The sequence below is a fragment of the Aquila chrysaetos genome, chromosome 16, assembly GCF_900496995.4.
Source record: "Aquila chrysaetos chrysaetos chromosome 16, bAquChr1.4, whole genome shotgun sequence".
Taxonomy (NCBI): Eukaryota; Metazoa; Chordata; class Aves; order Accipitriformes; family Accipitridae; genus Aquila; species Aquila chrysaetos.
The window spans coordinates 1350344-1370371 of record NC_044019.1 but is presented as its reverse complement, the minus strand read 5'-3'; the positions used below and the strand labels follow the sequence as shown (position 1 = coordinate 1370371).

General features: G+C 39.6%; 1 protein-coding gene across 1 annotated transcript in view; it reads left to right on the top strand.

Moving 5' to 3' along the window:
• Nucleotides 1–20028, top strand: part of THRAP3 (thyroid hormone receptor associated protein 3) — a 35666-nt gene that overhangs the window by 8152 nt on the left and 7486 nt on the right. Inside the window, 7 exon segments of the mRNA XM_041129068.1 lie at nucleotides 2865–2950; nucleotides 11712–11873; nucleotides 15501–16332; nucleotides 16334–16407; nucleotides 17882–18479; nucleotides 18481–18623; nucleotides 19560–19732. Of these exon segments, the coding sequence (XP_040985002.1) occupies nucleotides 11737–11873; nucleotides 15501–16332; nucleotides 16334–16407; nucleotides 17882–18479; nucleotides 18481–18623; nucleotides 19560–19732 (1957 nt within the window). The 5' untranslated portion in view covers nucleotides 2865–2950; nucleotides 11712–11736.

The following is a 20028-nucleotide window of genomic DNA, read 5'->3' as shown; positions in this document are numbered from 1 at the left end:
ATGCTGACAGTTGTTAGTTACTGTTGTGTTTTATTTGACACTTTTTATTTCCTACAGTTTGTCATTGTATTGTAACTAATACTTGGCAGTTCTTAACAGCGGTATTCTTACCCAAGTCTTCTGATGTATCTACGGGTGCCACTTACCTCCTCTGCTTCTCTGGCAGGCAGGTCAATTAAAATCCACAGAAGTGGTGATTTTTACAGGCTTGTGAATTACAAGGTCTGGTATAGGACTGCATTTTTAATGGCTTGATCAGATTTTCTGCCTCTCTTAGGCCTGGATTTAGGTGACTACTATTGTTTAAGTTTATAAATAGCTAATTTCTTACTTTCAATGCTTTCAAAAAGAACACAGTGCTGACATTTCTGTTCATGTCAGCATTTTCCAATATCTTTGATATCTTTGTAGAGTATAAATTGGGATATAGGGTCAATCAGCAATAAATAATTTTCATCTTCTGGGTCTTTAAGTTGTAAAGAGGCAGTTTCTTGGCTAGGACAAAGGCTGCCACAGTTTAAATTGATGTAAGCCTTTCAGGTACCTTATCCAAATGTTTAAAAGCTTGTTTTGTGGGAAATGAAACTGTTTTGTAGGATATGTTTTTTTGTTGTTTTTTGTTTTTTTTTTTTTTAAGAATTAACTAATCTTGTTTGGGTTTTAGAGCTTAGGATTATGGATTGTAGAGCTGGCTGAAGGAGAATTGATTTTTTTGTTCCCTGATAATGAAGGCTGTTGTGAGCAAATAAAGTAGCAGTTCAGCTGTTTCTCCCTAATTCAGTGTTTGTACTAGCAAACACTAAATGGATGACAAGACGTTCAGGCAGAAATGTTTTCTCTAATGAGGTGCTATCTTCTTTGCTTTGTGTCTTACAGCAAAATAAACCGTAACAGTTTCATTAAATGCTGGCCAGAAAGGAACGAGTAAATTTTTGTTTTCCTACTGCAATTACATAGTGCTTCCTACAAATGTTTTTACAAAATATTTAATATTTGCAAGTTAATGTTTTATAAATGCTGTGTAATAAATTGAAACTACTGTAATGAGTTTTGCAGTGCTGTGCACGCTTCTGAGGTATGTGCATAAGCCATTTCACTTGCTTCCAAATGTTCTTAGTGTTTGTACTCGGTGTATTACAGATATGAAGACAAATAAACTGCTTCTTTTGATAGGGACTTATCTGCTGTGTTCTTCTCTCTAAGCTGGCAAATTGTGGTGCTACGTGGTATAGCAATCCTCAATGACATGCTTGAGATGGAGTCGTTTCAGCTGTAACATTTTGTTAGATGGCTTTTCTGTACAGGGCCGTGGTGGTTCTGTTCTGCTTTAACATCTGTGAAAGATCTGAAATAATGATGAGTACTGCTTGAAAGGAGTGGAAGATGGAAAGAGACAGTCATAAAGTAATACAGGCCAGTTGGAAATAGGAAACAAATTCCTGGAAAAAGGCATTGTGAAAACTAGAAATGTTCTTCATTTGACCCATGTCTTGGCATATAGAAATGTTCTTCACAGTGTTCTGGAATAAGAAACTCCTGGAGTATGATTTCTGCTTCAGCAGAGAGCATTGAGCACGTTTCCTACTTTCCTTTCCATATCTGGAAGAAAGGTTAGCTGTTCTTGCTTGTTGTGTGTTGTCTTGGTTCATTTTTTTTGTAGTAGTGTTCTAAATATGAGAACAGTATTCTTCTACAAAAGAGAATTCAGCCAGCTTTTTATCTGGATGACACCTGTGTGCAGGGGATTGTATAAAAAGTTTGTGGTAATGTTGGTGTTTGGGGAATAGGTGAAAAAGCAAACAAGACTCAAGTGTTTTAACACAAAGCAAGAAAAAATGGTTACAGCAATTTTTTTTTCTGGTAGCCACTGTGAAAGGCTGAATGTCAAAGGTCTTTGTAAGGTAAAAGGCAGGATTTCCTTCTTTCATGGATGTTTAGACAGACAGACATGACAACAGTAAAAAAAAAAAAACCAAAAAACTGGTGTTCTTTATTCGGCTTTTTTCAAAGATTGGTAAGCATGATTTAGAAAACTCTAAACCTTGCAATACAACCTTCCCTCTTGGGTGAGCACAGGACTTAATCACCATTTCAGAGAAAGTATAATCTTCAAGTAGCCTTGAAACCTTTTTTCAATGAGGTAAACAGAAGAAATGAATAGCTTTAAACAAATTTATTTTATGGTTGAACACAGAGTAAATGACATTCTTGCTGTTAGATCAGAGGTTTAATAACATGGAGTAATTTATGAGGTTGTGTTTACTGTTGTTTTCTTTTTTTAAACTTACACCCCTCTAGCAGTGCATGGAAGGATACTGAAATGTAACTGTAGACCTGTCAAAACAGCTCACAATGGACTGGTGGCACCCTTTGAAGACGACGATATGCTGATGGATGAATTTGTCAGGAAAAGTTATTTCTCTTGGCTTGTGGATTCTCTTTAACAATATGGGGAAATCCTTAGTCCTGAATCCAGTAAGACCATACAGATATGCTGAGAGAAATTACTTCAATACGGCTGTACAAATGTAATGACAGCTATTAGTATGTATATAACAGGAGATCGGATGGGGTGCAGTGGAGATGGAGGAAGGAAGGAAAAAGTGGACTTAAAATTTTGAAAGCATGAATAACTATTTTAAAAACGACGATCTTCATAAAAGTACATGAAAGAATTCATGGTGAAGTGAGTGATGAACTTTTGCAATGTATGTGCTCTGTTGAAATACTTAAGATATGATGAACATTTTGGGTACAGCACCGGATGCTAGCTTAAGGAACCTAGACTCCTGTTGATCATTGGTGGCAGTAAGTACAACAAAGTACATACAATGATGCTTCAATGCATTTTCTTCTCATTTCAGGTTTGCTTCCTGATTTCATAATTGATAAAGCTGAGACGGTGAAACCTAACTGTTGAAGGGTGGAAGGTGTGAACCTGCTCAAGCAGGTAAGCACACAATAGAAACTAAAATCTTCAAAAGTGGTAAAACTGCCTGTTTTGGGATTTGGAGTATACCTTCTTGTATGCCCTCTATCCTGGGCATACTGCAAGTTAAACTATCAGCTGAATTCTTTCTTCATTGTTAATGTTGCTTTGCAAAAAGGACTATACAGGTTTTGATAAAAAACTCAGCCTCACATCTTGGGATGTTTTGGCTTGACTTTCGAAATAGCTGGTAAATAGAAAAAGTAGTAGTACCTACTTTTTTTTTTTATGCTATGTTGAGTGATTTTTGGATTTACCCCCTGGCAACTTTTGGTAGAAAAGGACTGCTTCCCCCTATATACCTTAATTAGCCGGATTATTAAATGTCATACTGATCCAAAGTGTTAAACCCCCATATTCAGTCTGTCCTCAAACATTTGTTCTTTTGCTGAAGCATTGCAGTGACTTCAGTCAGTGGCCATAAAAGTTCTCCTTAAATATTCTGAATAATTAAATTTTGAAGCTGTGGTAGCTAGTGGAAGTGTACAGCAGTAAGAGACTCTTGACAGTGACTTTTTTTCATTGCCGTGGAGCAGAATTGAGCTGTTCTTTTGAGTTCTGTCAGAAGACATTAAACAGGTAAAACATTAACTTTCCTGACACCGTTTCATGACAAAAGTTTGTCTTGTGGGCAAAGTCCATTGTGGTGGCTTAGTAGGAACATTTGCTCTTCTGTTGTTTTCACCTCTTTGAGTGGTATGATGGATTGCCATGAGGATTTAGAAATGGAGAAGGCAAACTTTGCTCCTTGAAATAGCCTCCAAATTTTAGAAAATGCTTATTTTTGAGAGTGAGAGGCTTCCAGCTGTTGGTTCTCCATCTCAACCCCCCGTTATTTGTCAGTAGGGCTCGTATGAATGGGGTCACAGAATCAGTCTGGATTACAAATGTTCTGTTTTACAAGAATATTTTTAATCTCTGTCATGACATGGATTAAGTTTAGAATGTAGATGAATAATTAATTATATTGGCAGGATGGGAACTTTCTACATGGGCCTTGTTGCTAAGGTAGTAATTAGTCAAACTGCACATCAACAGAAATATCCTCAGAGACCTCTATGTTAATTTTTGTTCTAGTTCTTTAAGAAGTAGAAGTGGATCTCTGCAGAAAACCATCCACAAAGGTTACTGTTAGACATCAGAGGGTTGACTTTGGCCTTTGTCTTCACTTGGTAGATGACTTGAGTTGCCTACATTTCACAGTGTGGGTCCTGTTTGGTTAAGATCCTTGGAAACCAGGCTTTTATTGCTTTTTCTTTGTACATGTTAAAGATTCACAACAGTTTTGTAAAGACAAAAGTCTTGTAGTTCTTGACCAGCGCTCATTCTCTACTGCATTAGCCTTCTTTGCAAGTCTTCCCTTTCTGAATGGCACCATTTGTTGTGTGGCAAAAAAAACCCCAGTTATCTTAAAGCAGCTTGAGAACTTCCAGAATGAAGTAGCTTGTATAAATATTACGAAAACTACATGCAGAACTGATCAGGTTGTATTGCCTGCTTTCCTTAACAACAGGCTTGAAGAATTCCAGGTGTATGCCTTTGGGGTCAGGGAAATCTTTGATGCCAAGAAGGGGATATAAGTAATGTAGCAATGCTCTCCTGTGAGGAATCAAATTCACTTAAGTTACTGATTGCTGTCAAAGACTTTCACAGCTCGAGCAAACCTTCTGCCTTTACTTTCTATAAACTATGGAAGAAGGATTCAAAACAGTTTACTCCAATAAGAGATGTTTGCCAGTTTGAGTCTTACTGTTCAGTGAAGCTTTGGCTGTTGCTCATTTTCAAACAAGGCTGAACTTTACACCTTTGAGTTGGTGGTACTCACAGCATGTGGGAATCTGAATACTTTCATGTTTTATGCAGAAATGTCCATATTTCTTACAATAAGAATCTAAAAAAAATTATAATGCTTACTAATTTGCATTGGCAATGTACTTTCAGCAGACTAAATGGCTACCTGTTAGATTGACTATTTTCTTCACTGACCGACTTCAGTGATTTCAGATCTGGCTTGCAGTAAATGTAACTAATTTTAAATCTGTGTGGTATGAGTGAATTTAGCAAACTAATTTGGAATACAAATTGTTTCTTCAGACTTGGTGCGTGTTAAATTTCGAGGTATGTTATACAGTGTAGTTTTACGACAGATAAACAAGCTGTCAAGTGTCTGTTTTCTAATAGGGTAATACCTTACTAGAACTTTTAAACTCGCCACACTCAGGATCAGTGCTGATACTTTTGGATGTGAGACTACACTACTTGGGAAGATGTGCTGGACAGCTTGTAACTGGGTCTTCAGAAAAGACAAAGCAAAAAACAGTTTTGAAAATTCCTGGCAATGTTTCCAGGAGTGCATGCCCTCCAGATGTGTGCAGTCACGCTTGTCTCTGCTGGGAGATGAGACCTGGATCAGGCAGCAGGGATCAACCATGGTCCCTTTCAAGGTAGAGGTGGAGCCAGTGTCATGGGAAGGCGTTCTGTAGCTGTGAGCAGGAAGGAAATGTGAATTCTGGCAGAGCAGATTGCTAACAACAAGTCTCCATAGCACTGTGTAGATGCTTCTACTGCAGTCCCCACTGAGGGCCAGACACGCTTTACCTTCCCGTGTTTCAAAAAGCAGCATCCCCCTGTGAGCTCTGTGAGGCTGTATGCATGTGTGTGCTTTGTGGGCACAGCATCAAGTTCAGTGGAAGATTCTGAAAGGTAAGTGAGCAGCCACTGCTGCTTTCACAGGTTGCCTTTGCTTCATTTACAGGCACCTCTTTCTTTAAAATCAGAGTAATCCTTAGGATGTTTTATAGGAATAGATTCTTTCAGAACAGTTTTTTTTTTTTTTTTTTGCTTACCAGCTGAACACATTTTATCTGAGTCAGTCATTAATTCTTAGGACAACTAACTGCATATCACAATAAGTTTACAAATGCAGTGTTAACACCGGGGAGCTGAAATGACTCCAATGTTTAGTTTGTTTAACCTTTTGAGTGCTGATAGAGCATAGCAACTCAGTTTCTATTCTAGTAGGAGTTACCTCACCTGTTAGGAATGAATCAACTTTAAAAATATTGACAAAGATTAAAAAAAACTTCAAAGACGAGAGCTTTTGGCACACATCACACATACCAAACTAGTGTTTGGCTAGTAAGTGCTGTGGATCAAAGTAAAATACAAAGACGCTTAAACAGCTCAAAGCAAGTGATACTTTTAGAATCTATTGGGGCCTTCTCAGGACTTACTGAGAGTTTCTGCCACTTATACTCTCCTTGGTCAGTCAGCTCTAACCATGTGCTTTTTCTTGGAAAACAAGTTATTTCAGAAGAGACACAACAGAGAAGAGCTGTGGTGAAAGGTGTTTTAATTGTATTAGTCTATTAAAATATTTCAAGCAGCATGGAGTTCAGCGTAAATAAAGGTAACTTACAGATGATAATATGTTGAAGTGTAGTTTGTTCTTGAGCTACAGGGTTGTCATTTAGTAGAGAGCTATCTTGAAATTTTTACACAGTTTATGGCATATACTTGTAATCTCCTTACAGATTGTAGCTTTTTTCTGGTTTTATTGTATCAAAGCCCCTCAGGATTCAGTTGGGAGCAGCTCTCTGATTCTGAGAGGCAATTTAGATCGTCTTCCTATATCTTCTAGTAGTTCCTATTACCATTTGTTTCTTCTGCTTCTGTTCCATGTTTTGGTTTACTGTGCTGAACTTTTGATTGTTTTGGCCAACAGACTAGGAAATCTTGCTGTTTTGACAGATGTATTTAGTAAATTAAAAGGAAATATTTATAAATGGTCCTTTCACACATTCTTTCCCTGAAAAATAACCATGCATGAGAATGAACTTTGCTTCTTCAGTGATAATGCTTTTTTATTTTCATCCCTGGTGTGATTTATTTTTCCTAATAGAACAGGAAACATTAATTTTTTTTTCTGCATACATTCTAGAGTGGAATATATTAAAGTACTTCAGTTGAATTGATATAGCATCTTTAGTATAGTGAGAGGCAAGAACAGGAACATGTAACATGATTTTTAAAATAAAAGCCTACTTCCCATTTCTGGAGGGTACCAGCTCTCATGATGAAGAGCAACCCACTTTCCCAGCAGTTGCTCCTGTGACGGGCATTGTGCTGTTCCTGAAAGTACCCTGGCAGTAGTTGGAGTATTCAGTAACCATAATGTAATTTGGCTTTAGAGAGCGGCTGAAAGTGAAGACATTGCAAGTCAGTCCACTGGAATTTGCTTAAAATGGATACAGCAGCACAACTTAATCGGGTGTGTTTACATACTTAATTTTAAGCAGTAGGTGCAAAAAAGGGGTAAAGTTGTGCTAATATAGTTCCTTTTTTCTTTCTGGCTTTTGTTCATTAGTCACTTTTGCTGAAAAGTTTGTTTAACTTTTATGCAATACTCAATTAATGCAAATTTTGTCTTTACAATCCTTTTCCTAATTCCCAGAGCAATCTTAGTTTTTTCCCTCTTGTAGAACGTGGGTGATGAACATTGCAGAGCATTTGTTTCACAGGTGCTCAGGTTTTGGCAGTTTGTTGTCAGAATGCCTCTTAGTTAATTTTATGATTTAAGATGCTTTTTAGTCATTGAAATAAGTAATCAAAATAACTTACGGTATGTAATCTCTGGACCATCGCAACAATTATTGATGCTCAGTTTTCTTGGGGACACCATGAACACTTGCACAGTGTTTATTTTATTCTCTCTTAGGGCAGCAAAGGCCAAGGACTTCTTGCTTAAACAGAGCAGATTAAGGGGTCTCAAAGCCACAGGCAGTTGTGGACTGCTCTGTGTTAATGATTAGATTTTTACTGTATGATCCTTCGTGACTCATATATTTTGAGGTTCCTTAAGTAACATGAGAGAGAATATCTGATGATTTAAAGCTGAAGTGCTGATTACATATTAGAAATAAATGAACACTAATAAAAATCCAGCTCTTAGTTAAAAATGCATGTGTTGTGTTTATCCAGTAATGATTAACACCATTGCAGTTGAAGTGTCTGCTTGATCGGGAGCACCTAAAGTTCTGCTTCAGGATTTATTATGCTGCACAGCCCTCAGATGTATCCCGGAAATAGAAAGACAAATTTTAAACGTTTATAGGCATGCCACCTCTATCTGGAGCTGGGATAACTTAGTGGTGGATGATTTTGGAACAGGTTTTGGAAAATACAAGGCAAAAACCCAATTATTCATGTTACAGGAAGTCTTAGCATCCTTCCAAGGATGCTTTTGAAAGGATGAGGATAGCTTACCAATCCTAAGTAAGTAGGGTATAATAGCAAGTCGCCTTTTCAGTGCACTGATTAAAAGTAAGGTCCAATTTCCTTGCAGTGTCATTGGTGGCCTTGTTTTGCTAATGTGGGTGTTGCAACCTAATTTGAATGAGAGTTCTGTTTTCCTGACTCAGAGTGCACATGGACAGATCTGCAGAGAAATCAATCGAACGTGATCAAGTACGCATGTATTTTGTTTGCATTGCAAGGTTTTGGTAGCGGGGGGCTACAGGCGTGGCTTCTGTGAGAAGCTGCTGGAAGCTTCCCCCATGTCCGACAGAGCCAATGCCAGCCGGCTCCAAGACGGACCCGCCGCCGGCCAAGGCCGAGGCAATCAGCGATAGTGGTAACGCCTCTGTGATAACATTTTTAAGAAGGAAAAAGTTGGGACAGGCAGTATTCGGCAGCTGGAGAGAGGAGTGAGAACATGTAAGAGAAACAATCCTGCAGACGCCCAGGTCAGTGAAGAAGGAGGGGGAGGAGGTGCTCCAGGCACCGGAGCAGAGATTCCCCTGCAGCCTGTGGGGAAGACCATGGTGAGGCAGGCTGTCCCCCTGCAGTGCAGGGAGGTCCATGGTGGAACAGATATCCACCTGCAGCCCGTGGAGAACCCCACGCTGGAGCAGGGGGTGCCCGAAGGAGGCTGTGACCCCATGGGAACCCCGCGCTGGAAGCAGGCTCCTGGCAGGACCTGTGGCCCTGTGGAGAGAGGAGCCCACGCTGGGGCAGGTTTGCTGGCAGGACTTGTGACCCCACGGGGGACCCACGCTGGAGCAACCTGTGCCGAAGGACTGTCTCCCGTGGAAGGGCCCACGTTGGAGAAGTTTGTGGAGAACTGTCTCCCGTGGGAGGGACCCCACGCTGGAGCAGGGGAAGAGAGTGAGGAGTCCTGCCCCTGAAGAGGATGGAGCAGCAGAGATAATGTGTGATGAACTGAGTGTAACCCCCATTCCCCGTTCCCCTGTGCTGCTGGGAGGGGGTAGGTAGAGGATTTGGGAGTGAAGCTGTGCCCGGGAAGAAGGGAGGGGTGGGGGGAAGGTGTGTTAAGATTTGGTTTTATTTCTCATTACCCTACTCTGGTTTGATTGGCAATAAATTAAGTTAATTTTCCCTAAGTTGAGTCTGTTTTGCCCATGACAGTAATTGGTTGAGTGATCTCTCCCTGTCCTTATCTCGACCCACGAGCCTGTCATTATATTTTCTCTCTCCTGTCCAGTTGAGGAGGGGGAATGATAGAGTCGCTGTGTGGTGTTTAGTTGCTGGCTGGGGTTAAACCACGATAATGCATGAAAATCTGTCCAACTCTGAAACAAGCTCTGCAGAATTATGAGTATCACTCCAATATTCTTGTTTGGTAACACTGGGGATGTTTTCTGACAAATAAAAAGTATATTCAATTGTAACCTGGAAGCTGCCTGTCTGAATTTTTCCCTGCTTATAGTATCATTTTTCATGCATTCTATGTAAAATTCCAAAACATCAATAACACTGTATACAGATCCACTTTGAATAGTAAGGCAGTAAGGTAAGAAACTTTTTCAGTAGCTATAATTTTGCTGTTGACCATGCATAGATAGAAGCAGAACAGTAAATCTACCAGTACACTGATTTTTTTTTTTTCTTTGCCCAAATTACTTACAGCTATGCAATATTTTACTAACTTTGAGGGGGAGAAAATGTAACTTCTTGTAGGAATTCCTAAGGAATTGTGTTAAATGCTAAATAAATTGCTTCTGATATTGTGAATGGAACTTATGTATTGTTTAAAGAGAGCAGATTTTCTTCTCAGCTTCATTAGCTACCTCTGGAATTGCAGAGTTCAAATTTTGATACCAGCTGCTGATGTGGAATACTCACCAATCCAAACACTTAACTCAAGCTAGCACTTAGTCCCTTTCCCAGCCCATTACTGAAACCTCCAGTTTCTAGGGATGAAAATAGAAAGGAGACTACGAACTTAATCTGAGGAGCGAAGGAGTGGAGTCCCCTTCTTCCTCAGCAAGTCAGGGGCCAAAGCATTTTCCATAGAAGCTGAAGAACTATACTGAAACCAACAGGGATTCAAAAGCTGGAGCATATTTTGCAGCATGATCAAATTCTGAATTGTAAGAAATTTTGTTTATGGCTGGATACAGTGATTAAATAGGTCAACTATTACTACAGTTGAGAAGCACTGTAATGGCTGGACAGAAGAAGCACTAGAGCTCTCCTGACTGTCTCTGGTATGCTGGATTTTCTTCCCCAGCCCTTTGTGGAAGGGAGGTCACGAAAGGAGGTTGCTGGTAGTGTGAAGGGGAAAGTTTGTGAAGGTCCCTGTCAGAAGCTGCAAAACTGTGTGTTATGCATTTGACTCTTGGATAGACAGGAAAATGTGACTGGCTGAAAGAAATACAGCATCTTGAATTTTATCAATTTGTACCAACCTTCAAATGTAAACAATATGACACGCCCCAACTCTTGAGTTAATAGTCCTGAATATTTTTCTTTCCCTTGAGGTAAGAGATGATGAACATCCTTTAGAAAACCTTGCTCGTTGATACAAAGTTGATGTTTACAAGAGAATGGGTCAGGTAGGATATAACTGAAACAACTATGTGGTCAAACTGTATTCCTTGAAACATCTTTTAAGGGACTCTTTAACCTTTACCTGGACACATGCCTGAAAATAGCCCAGGTATTCATAAGTATAGCTATTCCAAGTCATTTAATGCTACAGTGTAATCTCTTCTGTCTCTGAATATTTGGAAGGACATCTGAATTATTTTGGCTGCAACAGAACCCCTCGCTGGATGATACTTGCTTGTAACTGATCATAGCAACTGCATAAACTGCACAAGCAGACAGGACACGTACGTCCAGGATTTAACCTGAGCGTTCATAGCGAGGCAGATCTGTGCAAATAGGGTTACATTCATGTATCTTGGATTAACATTTTTGTTTGTGATTCTTTCTGAAAATTGAGAATAGTTTTGGGGGTGGATTTTGGGGTTTTTTTTTTGACAGTAAGCCTTTTTATTTCTTCATTGTTCTTTAAACCAGTGACAGCTGGCTGTACTGATAGTGATGTGGCTGAAATGAAATGGTTTGTCTCTTTAAAGGTATTCTTGCTTAAGCTAGTAGCGTGCCCTCTGCCTGTTCCTGGGTTTTGCATTAACTTGCCGCTTTCAAATGTAGCACTCGCATTTGTAATTACTCTGGGTTGAAAGCCTTTTATTCTTTTTTTGCAAATTTCCTCCTTAGACTGAAATAAGCCTTCTATTCTGAGCCCAACGTCATTCATCTGTTATTAGGCAGCCACTTCAAACATGGATATTTCCAGTCTTATCAAGCTTCATGTCACTCCGTAGTTTGTCAGGCTGCCGGATGTTGCCTGTTCTCTTAAATCTGCTGCATGACTTCATTTTTTCAAGTACTTTTATTTCCCTGTTTCCTTCAGGTACAACTGACAGGTGCTTGCAAAGATGTCCAAAACTAACAAATCAAAATCTGGATCCCGTTCTTCCCGTTCGAGGTCTGGATCAAGATCACGCTCACGTTCCTTCTCCAAATCTCGCTCCCGTTCTCGTTCTGTCTCACGGTCGAGAAAACGCAGACTTAGGTAAGTGTGTGCTGCTCTGAAGCCAAAGGGTGCAACTGTGGTTTTCCCCTCTGTCCTGTTCAGATGGTTTGTCACTTAATTCTTTTCCAGGGAAGGACTTTGATTAGATTCTAGGACAGATAGTGTCCTGTGTCTTAGGCTGTTTCCTGTACTGTTTTGAAGTGTTTTCAATGAGCTAGGAGAATAAATTGTGACCGTTTATCAGCATTGTCAAGATACTTCTTCTGAGCCCTTAACCTGGTCTCTGTAGCATGTTTTTGGTGAACGATAATTTTACTTTTCTGTGCAGGTCTTTTTCCCCTAATATGAATACTAAGATACTCTAATGTACAGTTAAATCAGAAGGTGTTTTGTTAGTATAGCTCATTTTGTCAGGTATGCAGTCCACAGTGAAGCTGTTACATCCTTTTTAGACTGGGCCCTTACAGAAGACTTCTGTACTTTGTTTTTCCTCAAAGGTATTAATAGAAGTCCATTTCAAAATGCATGTGTTTTTTTTCCCCATGTTCTTCTGCAGTTCTTAATTGCTGCTGAATGTAATGGGATAGCCTGTTGTGCTTTTCCTAATTCTAAGTATGCACAATCTCCAAGACCAAGTTTCCTATATTAAAAGTACTCATGGTTAATGATGATGTTTGAAATTGTCAAAGCAGGACAAAATGTGAAAAATTATAGCTTTTTATCCTGAATTGAGATTATTTTGGGATTTTGCTTTTGGTCAGACATTTGCTTTACTGCTGTCAGTGAGAGAGGTTAAGTGTGTGTTCCGTAGTCAGAGTTGGGAAGGTCCATAGTAAAACATGCACCTTTGTTTTGTTAAATATCTTTGGCTTTTTTTAAGCTTTTAATGTAATTGATCCCAGACTTGAGGGGCCTTTGTGGACATTGCATGCTTTCCCCCTCTTTCTAAAAATGAATTCAAACAAGTTTTAATGTCAGTTTAAGATACTGCTGTGAAAGGTAGGGGCAATTTTTGTTGTTGTTTCCCTGCCCCTCACTTCACCATACAGGAGTCAGTTAACAGAATTCATCATTCTGGATGGATAAAGTAGACAAAGTTAATTTCACTGCAGTTAATTTTGAGAAATCATTAATGTGCATAATAGTTGTTCCTACCTCCCTGAATTGCTTCTGATCAGGCCACTTAAAGGCTCACGTCTTCCCTGGATATCAGGATATCTGTTTTTTCCATTTCTTTTGGCTAAGCATTTTCTATCTGGCAAAGGCATTCCAGTTGGACTGGGTATAAAGTTCAGCTGCTTTTTCACTAATCTTAAATTAATAACACATATTCTGAAAATCATTAGATTGTAAACACATGCAACTGTTAACAATTAAAGAGATTTCTTTTAAACGCAGAGGTTCTAATAAATGTACAGTTGGAGAGAGAAGGACATGACAAAACTAAATTAGAGGCGGAGACTTGAGTCAAACCAAGTTCTTTGCAGAAGGAAGCTGGAAGATACATGGTCATTTGGGAGTATCTGCCTAGTGATGAAGGAACTTTGACAGTTGAAAACAAAGGCATCCTGTGCAAACATGATCGTTTCCTCTGTGCTGCTGCTGAATCTACTTGCGCTTTGTAAATAACTCCTTTTTTTAAAAATAGAATCAAAATGGAGGGGGTTAGTACAGACAAGTCATCTTGCATGGCGTTAGGATGTTCTCTGAGGTAGGTCTCGTTGTATCTTGGCATAAAAGTCCATTGTTGTGTACTTCAGCATACACCACAAAAATTGTTGTACTCTTCATTTGGTAGGTTTACTGTTCTAAGTTGTTTTGCCATGTTGGAGTCTGCCTAATATTTCTTGCTTTCTTTATGACTTTATTTTTCATTTTTACTTATTGTGAAATGGTGGGTGCTTTAGAACTGGAGCAGTGTGTATTAGCTGGCTAGCTACAGGGGCTGGCAGAGTTGGGAAAACTACTACTTGCAGTGTTTCTTTTGCGTAACATTTTCTGTATTTTTCTAAAAAGATTTCTAGTAAATAATCTCTGCAACTTTTGGAGTGAAATCTCCCTGCTGCAAGCATCTATAAAATGATAGAACAGGTTTTGGAAGCAGCGTACAACAGGTCCCTTGCTGGTAATTGATCACAAATGCAGCAGTTGTCTGAAAATGGGAGTGTATGTATTCTTAGTACTTTTGACTAGGGCTCATTATAATTGGTTCTTGCTGTCTGCCTCTTGTGCTTTCGTCTCAGATAACTTGCTTAGGTTTTTTGGTTATTTGAAGTAAAGGATGAAGCATATGTTAAAATTATCATTGAGCTGTTTGCTAGCAATGACTATACATTACATTTTAGCGTGAAACTGTATTTGATAGGTGGAAGAAATAAAAACAGAACTAGAGTTTGTCTCTGACTGCAGGCATATATGCTAATCTTGTAGGAATTCCTAACATGGCAGCGTTACGGGGGTTTGGGGCGTGAGGGGAGAGGGGGCAGCAGTGAGTTGTGTATTGTCAGTCTGTAAAAGAAGTACAAGTCTACTGGAGTATGACTAATGAGTGTTTTAGAGCCAGATCTCTCTTAATGTAAGAAGGGACTGTGGAAATGGTTTCTATGAATATTATTTACTAAAGTTCCATTTGGAAAAATCTCTTTTCTATTTAAACTTACTAGTTTGGACACTTTCTCTGTTTTACTAATACAAATTTGCTAAAATTTCAGACTTTCAGTGGAAGTTTGTTTTTCTAACAGCAGTGAAATACTTACTGTAAAGCTGTCATTTAATCCTGAGCTACAGTGGGGCTTTTAAACAGTTATACAACTGCAGCTCCAAAATTTTAATGGAAGAGACTATTGGAACAATTAGCCCTTAATGTTTTGCCACTTAAATCTGTATTCTTACAGGCTTTGTACTTGTCTTGGATTCAGTTCTGTTCTTTATGAATGTTCTTGCACAGTGTGGAGGCGAGCAGAGGGACTCTCAACAGTGCCATCTTGCGGCGTGAGGCTGGAGAGCGAGTGCATCCCTCTGCTGTCCTGCTTGTTTGGAGCTCCAGCTTCTCAGTTGTGGCAAGGGGTGCACCTTTTGAAACTTAAAACTATAGACCAGTGTGCCATTTGCTCCAGTAGTGTTCTTCTCATGTTGAGGTGTAGCAATTTATTTAACTCACCTGGCAAAGAATTGGGGTTTCATCATGATTATCAGAATTTCAAAAGCACATGAGAACTTGGGACACAAGAGGAAGATATTGGATCTGTTCTAATAATGGTAATGTGACATGCATAAAGAAATACTTCTTTGTGGAGGAGATCTAAGATGAGGTATAACCTTGACCTTGAGCTGTAAAGGGCTGGAATTCTGAGATGTCACTTTTTCTGAAGTTGGATAGCAGCCATGTTCATCCTAGAAAAATGAAGAGCAACGTGGACTTATCATGGTCTCTGCAGTGATCCTGAAGTCAAATATTTGTTTGGCGGTACCACTGATACAAGTTATTTCCACTCCAGTTTATTGAGGGCAAAGTGTAATACCTCAATTGGGTGAGGATAAACCAAAGAAATGACTTTTAAAAGCTTAGAAATGAATTTTTCAGGTTCTTTTTTATAAGGCTTCAAATAAAAAGTTGTGACAGAAGAATAAACTTTAAAATATTTGTGTAATTTTCTTCTTTATCAGTTCTAGGTCCCGTTCAAGATCATATTCTCCATCTCATAACAGAGAACGGAACCATCCGAGAGTCTATCAGAACCGGGATTTCAGAGGTCATAATAGAGGATACAGGAGACCATATTATTTTCGTGGCCGAAATCGAGGGTTTTATCCATGGGGCCAGTATAACCGAGGAGGATATGGGAATTACAGGTCAAACTGGCAAAATTATCGCCAAGCGTATAGCCCTCGTAGAGGGAGGTCACGCTCTCGTTCACCCAAGAGAAGGTCTCCTTCACCAAGGTCTAGAAGCCATTCTAGAAATTCTGATAAGTCATCTTCTGATCGGTCAAGGAGGTCTTCCTCTTCCCGGTCTTCCTCAAATCATAGCCGAGTTGAGTCTTCCAAGCGTAAATCTGGAAAGGAGAAAAAGTCATCTTCCAAGGATGCCCGGGCATCTCAGGCTGCAGGAGATAATCAAGGTGATGAGTCCAAGGAGCAGCCGTTTTCAGGAGCAGTAGCTCAAGACGTCAAGGCATCTGAGGGATCAAAACCATGGCAAGATATGACCACCTATGGTACAAGTTCAGCATCAAGAGCTTCTGTGTCTGAACTTAGCCCAAGGGAACGCAGTCCTGCATTAAAAAGCCCTCTCCAGTCAGTTGTGGTGAGGCGTCGTTCTCCTCGGCCAAGTCCATTGCAAAAGTCAAGCCCTCCACTGTCCAACCCATCACAGATGAGCTCTGCTTTACAAAGCAGCAGCACCTCCTTTCAGGCAGGCTCTCATCAGAGTCCATTTGACCATGGCTCAGCAGGTTTGAGCCCAACAAGGAAGAGCCCTGTGTGCAAAAGTCCAACACCAAATCAGTTCAATTTATGGTACATCTCAGAAGGAGGAAACCACAGCTCCTGGAGGAGGAGCCTTCTCAAAAAGGCAAGTGATGTGTTTCGTTGTGCTGCAGTATTTTTGACAAGCCAGCTTGCATGGGTAGGCACTCTCCATGACCACTGTAAGGGTTCTCGGTGTGTGTGTTGTGTGTGTGCAGGCTCCAGCTGGAAAGAGGCCCCGGGGTGTGCAGGGTGCCATGCTAGCAAGCTGCCAGCTGTTTAGGCCTGGTACTGTCTAAATCACAGAACAAAATATAGACCTAGCCTTGTGTTGCAGGAAGTTGGAGTTAGTTTTCTGACTTGGATAGTTCTAAAGATTGTGTAGGTTCCCTGCAGAAATGTTCATAGCTGATGAACACTTGAAGTGAAGGTGTGCCCGATGAGATTTTCTAGCAACCTAACAGTGCACACTGGAAGCTTGCATTTCTAAGTTATTTACTTTTCAGTTAAAGACATTTTTTTGGTATTGCATTCTGGAATTGCATTAGATACTATAAATTAGAAAAATTTAATGAAATCTTACTGCATGTCCTCCTGCAAGCAGCTTAAGGCAGGTGTAGTTGCAGTGCTTGTGCCTGTGTATGCGGGTAGTATGAGAAACTAAAGCACCGAAATCATCGCTAAAATTAAGACATCCTTCCATATTGAAGGCATCAATTTACCATGTTTCTGTTTGCTTGGTTAGTCCATTGCAGATTCCTGCCTGAAGGTGACGCTTTGCTTTAAAAGATACGGTAGAATACACAAGTGCTTCTAAATCTTTTCTTTATTATTTTTAAAGTTATTTTGAACTTATTCTATATCAAGGATGTCTGAAACTTAAAAAGAAAAAAAAAAGCTGTAGCTCTTGGGCTTTCCCAAAGCACTGAACTAATGTCCTTGGGCTTTACTGCTGTTTCCTCGAAGCTAGGGTTTTGCTTAATGAATGCTTTAAAACATAGTTCTGATGCTTTAAACTAGCTAAACTGTTGTTCTCACTAGAAGTGTTTTGTCTTCTCCCAGCAAAATAAATATTCTCCTCTGTTAACCTTTTTGCTTTTATTTGTATTTACAGTCTGTCATGAAATATTTAGCTTACCTATGAAACTTGCATCCAAAATTTGAAGTAGCTTTTGAGGCTTTTATTTCCAGTGTGTTGTTTAAAGCAGAACAGCCCAGTTTGAAAGTTTTGATGTGTTGTTCTCCTGAACCAGGTTTGTAAGTAAATAAACCGATTGGGTAAGATGTTACTATTTTCCTTAAAATGAATCTGTGGGTAAGCTGTTTTTGATTTGTTCTTAAGCCTCATTTCATCAGTTCTGCATATCCATTTTCTTCTACATTTGCTGAATTTATTGAGAACTAAAAGTCTAAATCCAGGCTGAGTAATCTGCTTTACATTTTAACTATTTTAGGGCCTAGAGACAGCTTTCTGTACATGTGTAGCTTGGTGTTCTCTAAAATTTGACTGCTTTCAACTGAAGTATTAACGTCTTTGATTTTTAATAAGAGAACTACTATAATGTCTGTTTTATGAACAGGTATCTGGAAGAGCAGAAGACTGAGAATGGGAAAGACAAAGAACAGAAAGTAACAAATGTTGAAAAAGAAAAAAATAAAGAAAAAGGGAATTTCTCTGAGTTGGGATCAACAGATGGAAAGGCAAAATCTGACTCCTATGCATCCAAAGCTGACTCTGAGAAGGGATACCGTGGCAGCCAGTCGCCCAAGCGGTACAAGTTCCGGGATGACTTTGATAAGCTAAAAGTCCCGGAGTTCCACAAGGAAAGTCATTATGGCAAAGAGGAAACAGATGAGCAGGAAAAGAAAGACAAAGCAAAGGGCCGAAAAGATTCAGAATTTGATGATGAGCCCAAATTTATGTCTAAAGTTGTAGCAACGTCAAGTAAAAGTCAAGAAGAGGATAGGCCAGGAAAATGGGAAGGCGTGGTGTTCTTACCACCTGGAAAAGAGAAGCAAAGGAAACCTGATGAAATGGAGGAGGAAAGCTATTCTGAAAGATCAAAAAAAGAAGAGAGACCAGCATCCAAGAGAGCTGAACCAGGTCACAGGGGCTTTGTTCCTGAAAAGAATTTTAGAGTGACCACTTACAAATCAAGCCAGGAAAAAAGTTCTTCCCCCCCCCCCAAGGAAGGCTTCTGAGGTAAAGGAGAAACCAGGCACCAAAGTAGAGGGGCTAGCTCCTGGCAAATCCTCCTTTTCCATTACTCGTGAGGCCCAGGTCAATATTCGAATGGATTCCTTTGATGAAGATCTTGCACGGTAACTATTTGCTATTTTTTGAGAAGTCTAAATAGTGATTTTTTTTTTTTTCCTGTTTCTCTTCCTGAGATCCTCATATATTTGCCAAGTGTGAGGAAGGCTACATAATATTGCATCACGATTTGCATTTTTGGGGGATAGAGATTAATTTTTTTTCTGGTATTATAATACTTGTGTGACCTTCTTTTTGTGGTGGGAGGTTAGAGGGGTTACCAGTTTGCAGATGGTGAACGTATAGCATGAAGGTTAAACAACTTTTTTCCTAATCTTTTCTACAACTAGATGTAAGATTAGTTCAGAATGCAAATGCTTCTGCATCAGGTTCCACGCTACACCAGGCTCTGGAAAAGAGTTAGGTACTCAGTGGCTTCTTGCTGCCAGAAGCTTAGTGGTATGGTAAAGTTAGTGCCACTTAAATGATATTTGATTTTCTGGAGTATGTTTAAATACTTTTATTCTTAACATAGCATTACTGAAACTCTAGGAAGCTCTGAGTGCCACTTCAACATTGCTTCAAGAAATCGTAAGACAGTAAAAAGTTAGTCCAGAAAATACATTTGTACAGCAGTAGCCAGTAAGTGTTAATACGCCCTGTGGGATGTTAGAGGTTAATCCAGAATTTAGGAACAGTAGCAAAAGATCACAGCCAGCCAGTGGTGTAAAAATGGGCTTGTGTTTCACAGGATGTCAGGGTTTAACACCTGTACAGCCCTCCAAATACAGAATAACAAGTGATCTGAATTATCACAGTAACCTAGATCAGTGTATTTTAGAGATGTTTAAGTAAGCGTGCTGCTCATGCTACTGAATATTCTTAGGTGCCTTCATAATACTACATAAAAAATCAGTCTGCTTCCAACTTCTGAAACATTAATCACCTTCAACTGCTTCCCTTTACCCTGTTCCTCTATTTCATGTGGTCTGTTCTTTTTCTAGTCCAAGTGGCATATTGGCTCAGGAGCGCAAGCTGTGTCGTGACCTTGTGCACAGCAACAAAAAAGAGCAAGAATTTCGTTCAATTTTCCATCATATTCAGTCTGCTCAGTCTCAGCGAAGTCCTTCTGAACTGTTTGCTCAACATATAGTGACTATAGTCCATCATGTAAGAGGTAGGTCAGAAGTCCATGTATCCTCAGATGAAGGTTCACTCCTCCCTTGCCCAAATAAGTGGGTTTCATGCACTCTAGTTAGTGCTCAAGGAGTTGTTTTCCAGCAGATATGCCATAGATGAGAATAGCAGCCCGATCATGAGTCGTCTTTATTTACATAAATAACTTTTCTTCTGGAAAGGCAGAAGAGGCATTCTTGTTTTTACTTGAGCAATATTCAGAGAGGCTGTGACTTAGAATTTGTGTATTCTAGTGAATATGTGACTCACTTGAATAAATTGTTAATTTCAAGATTG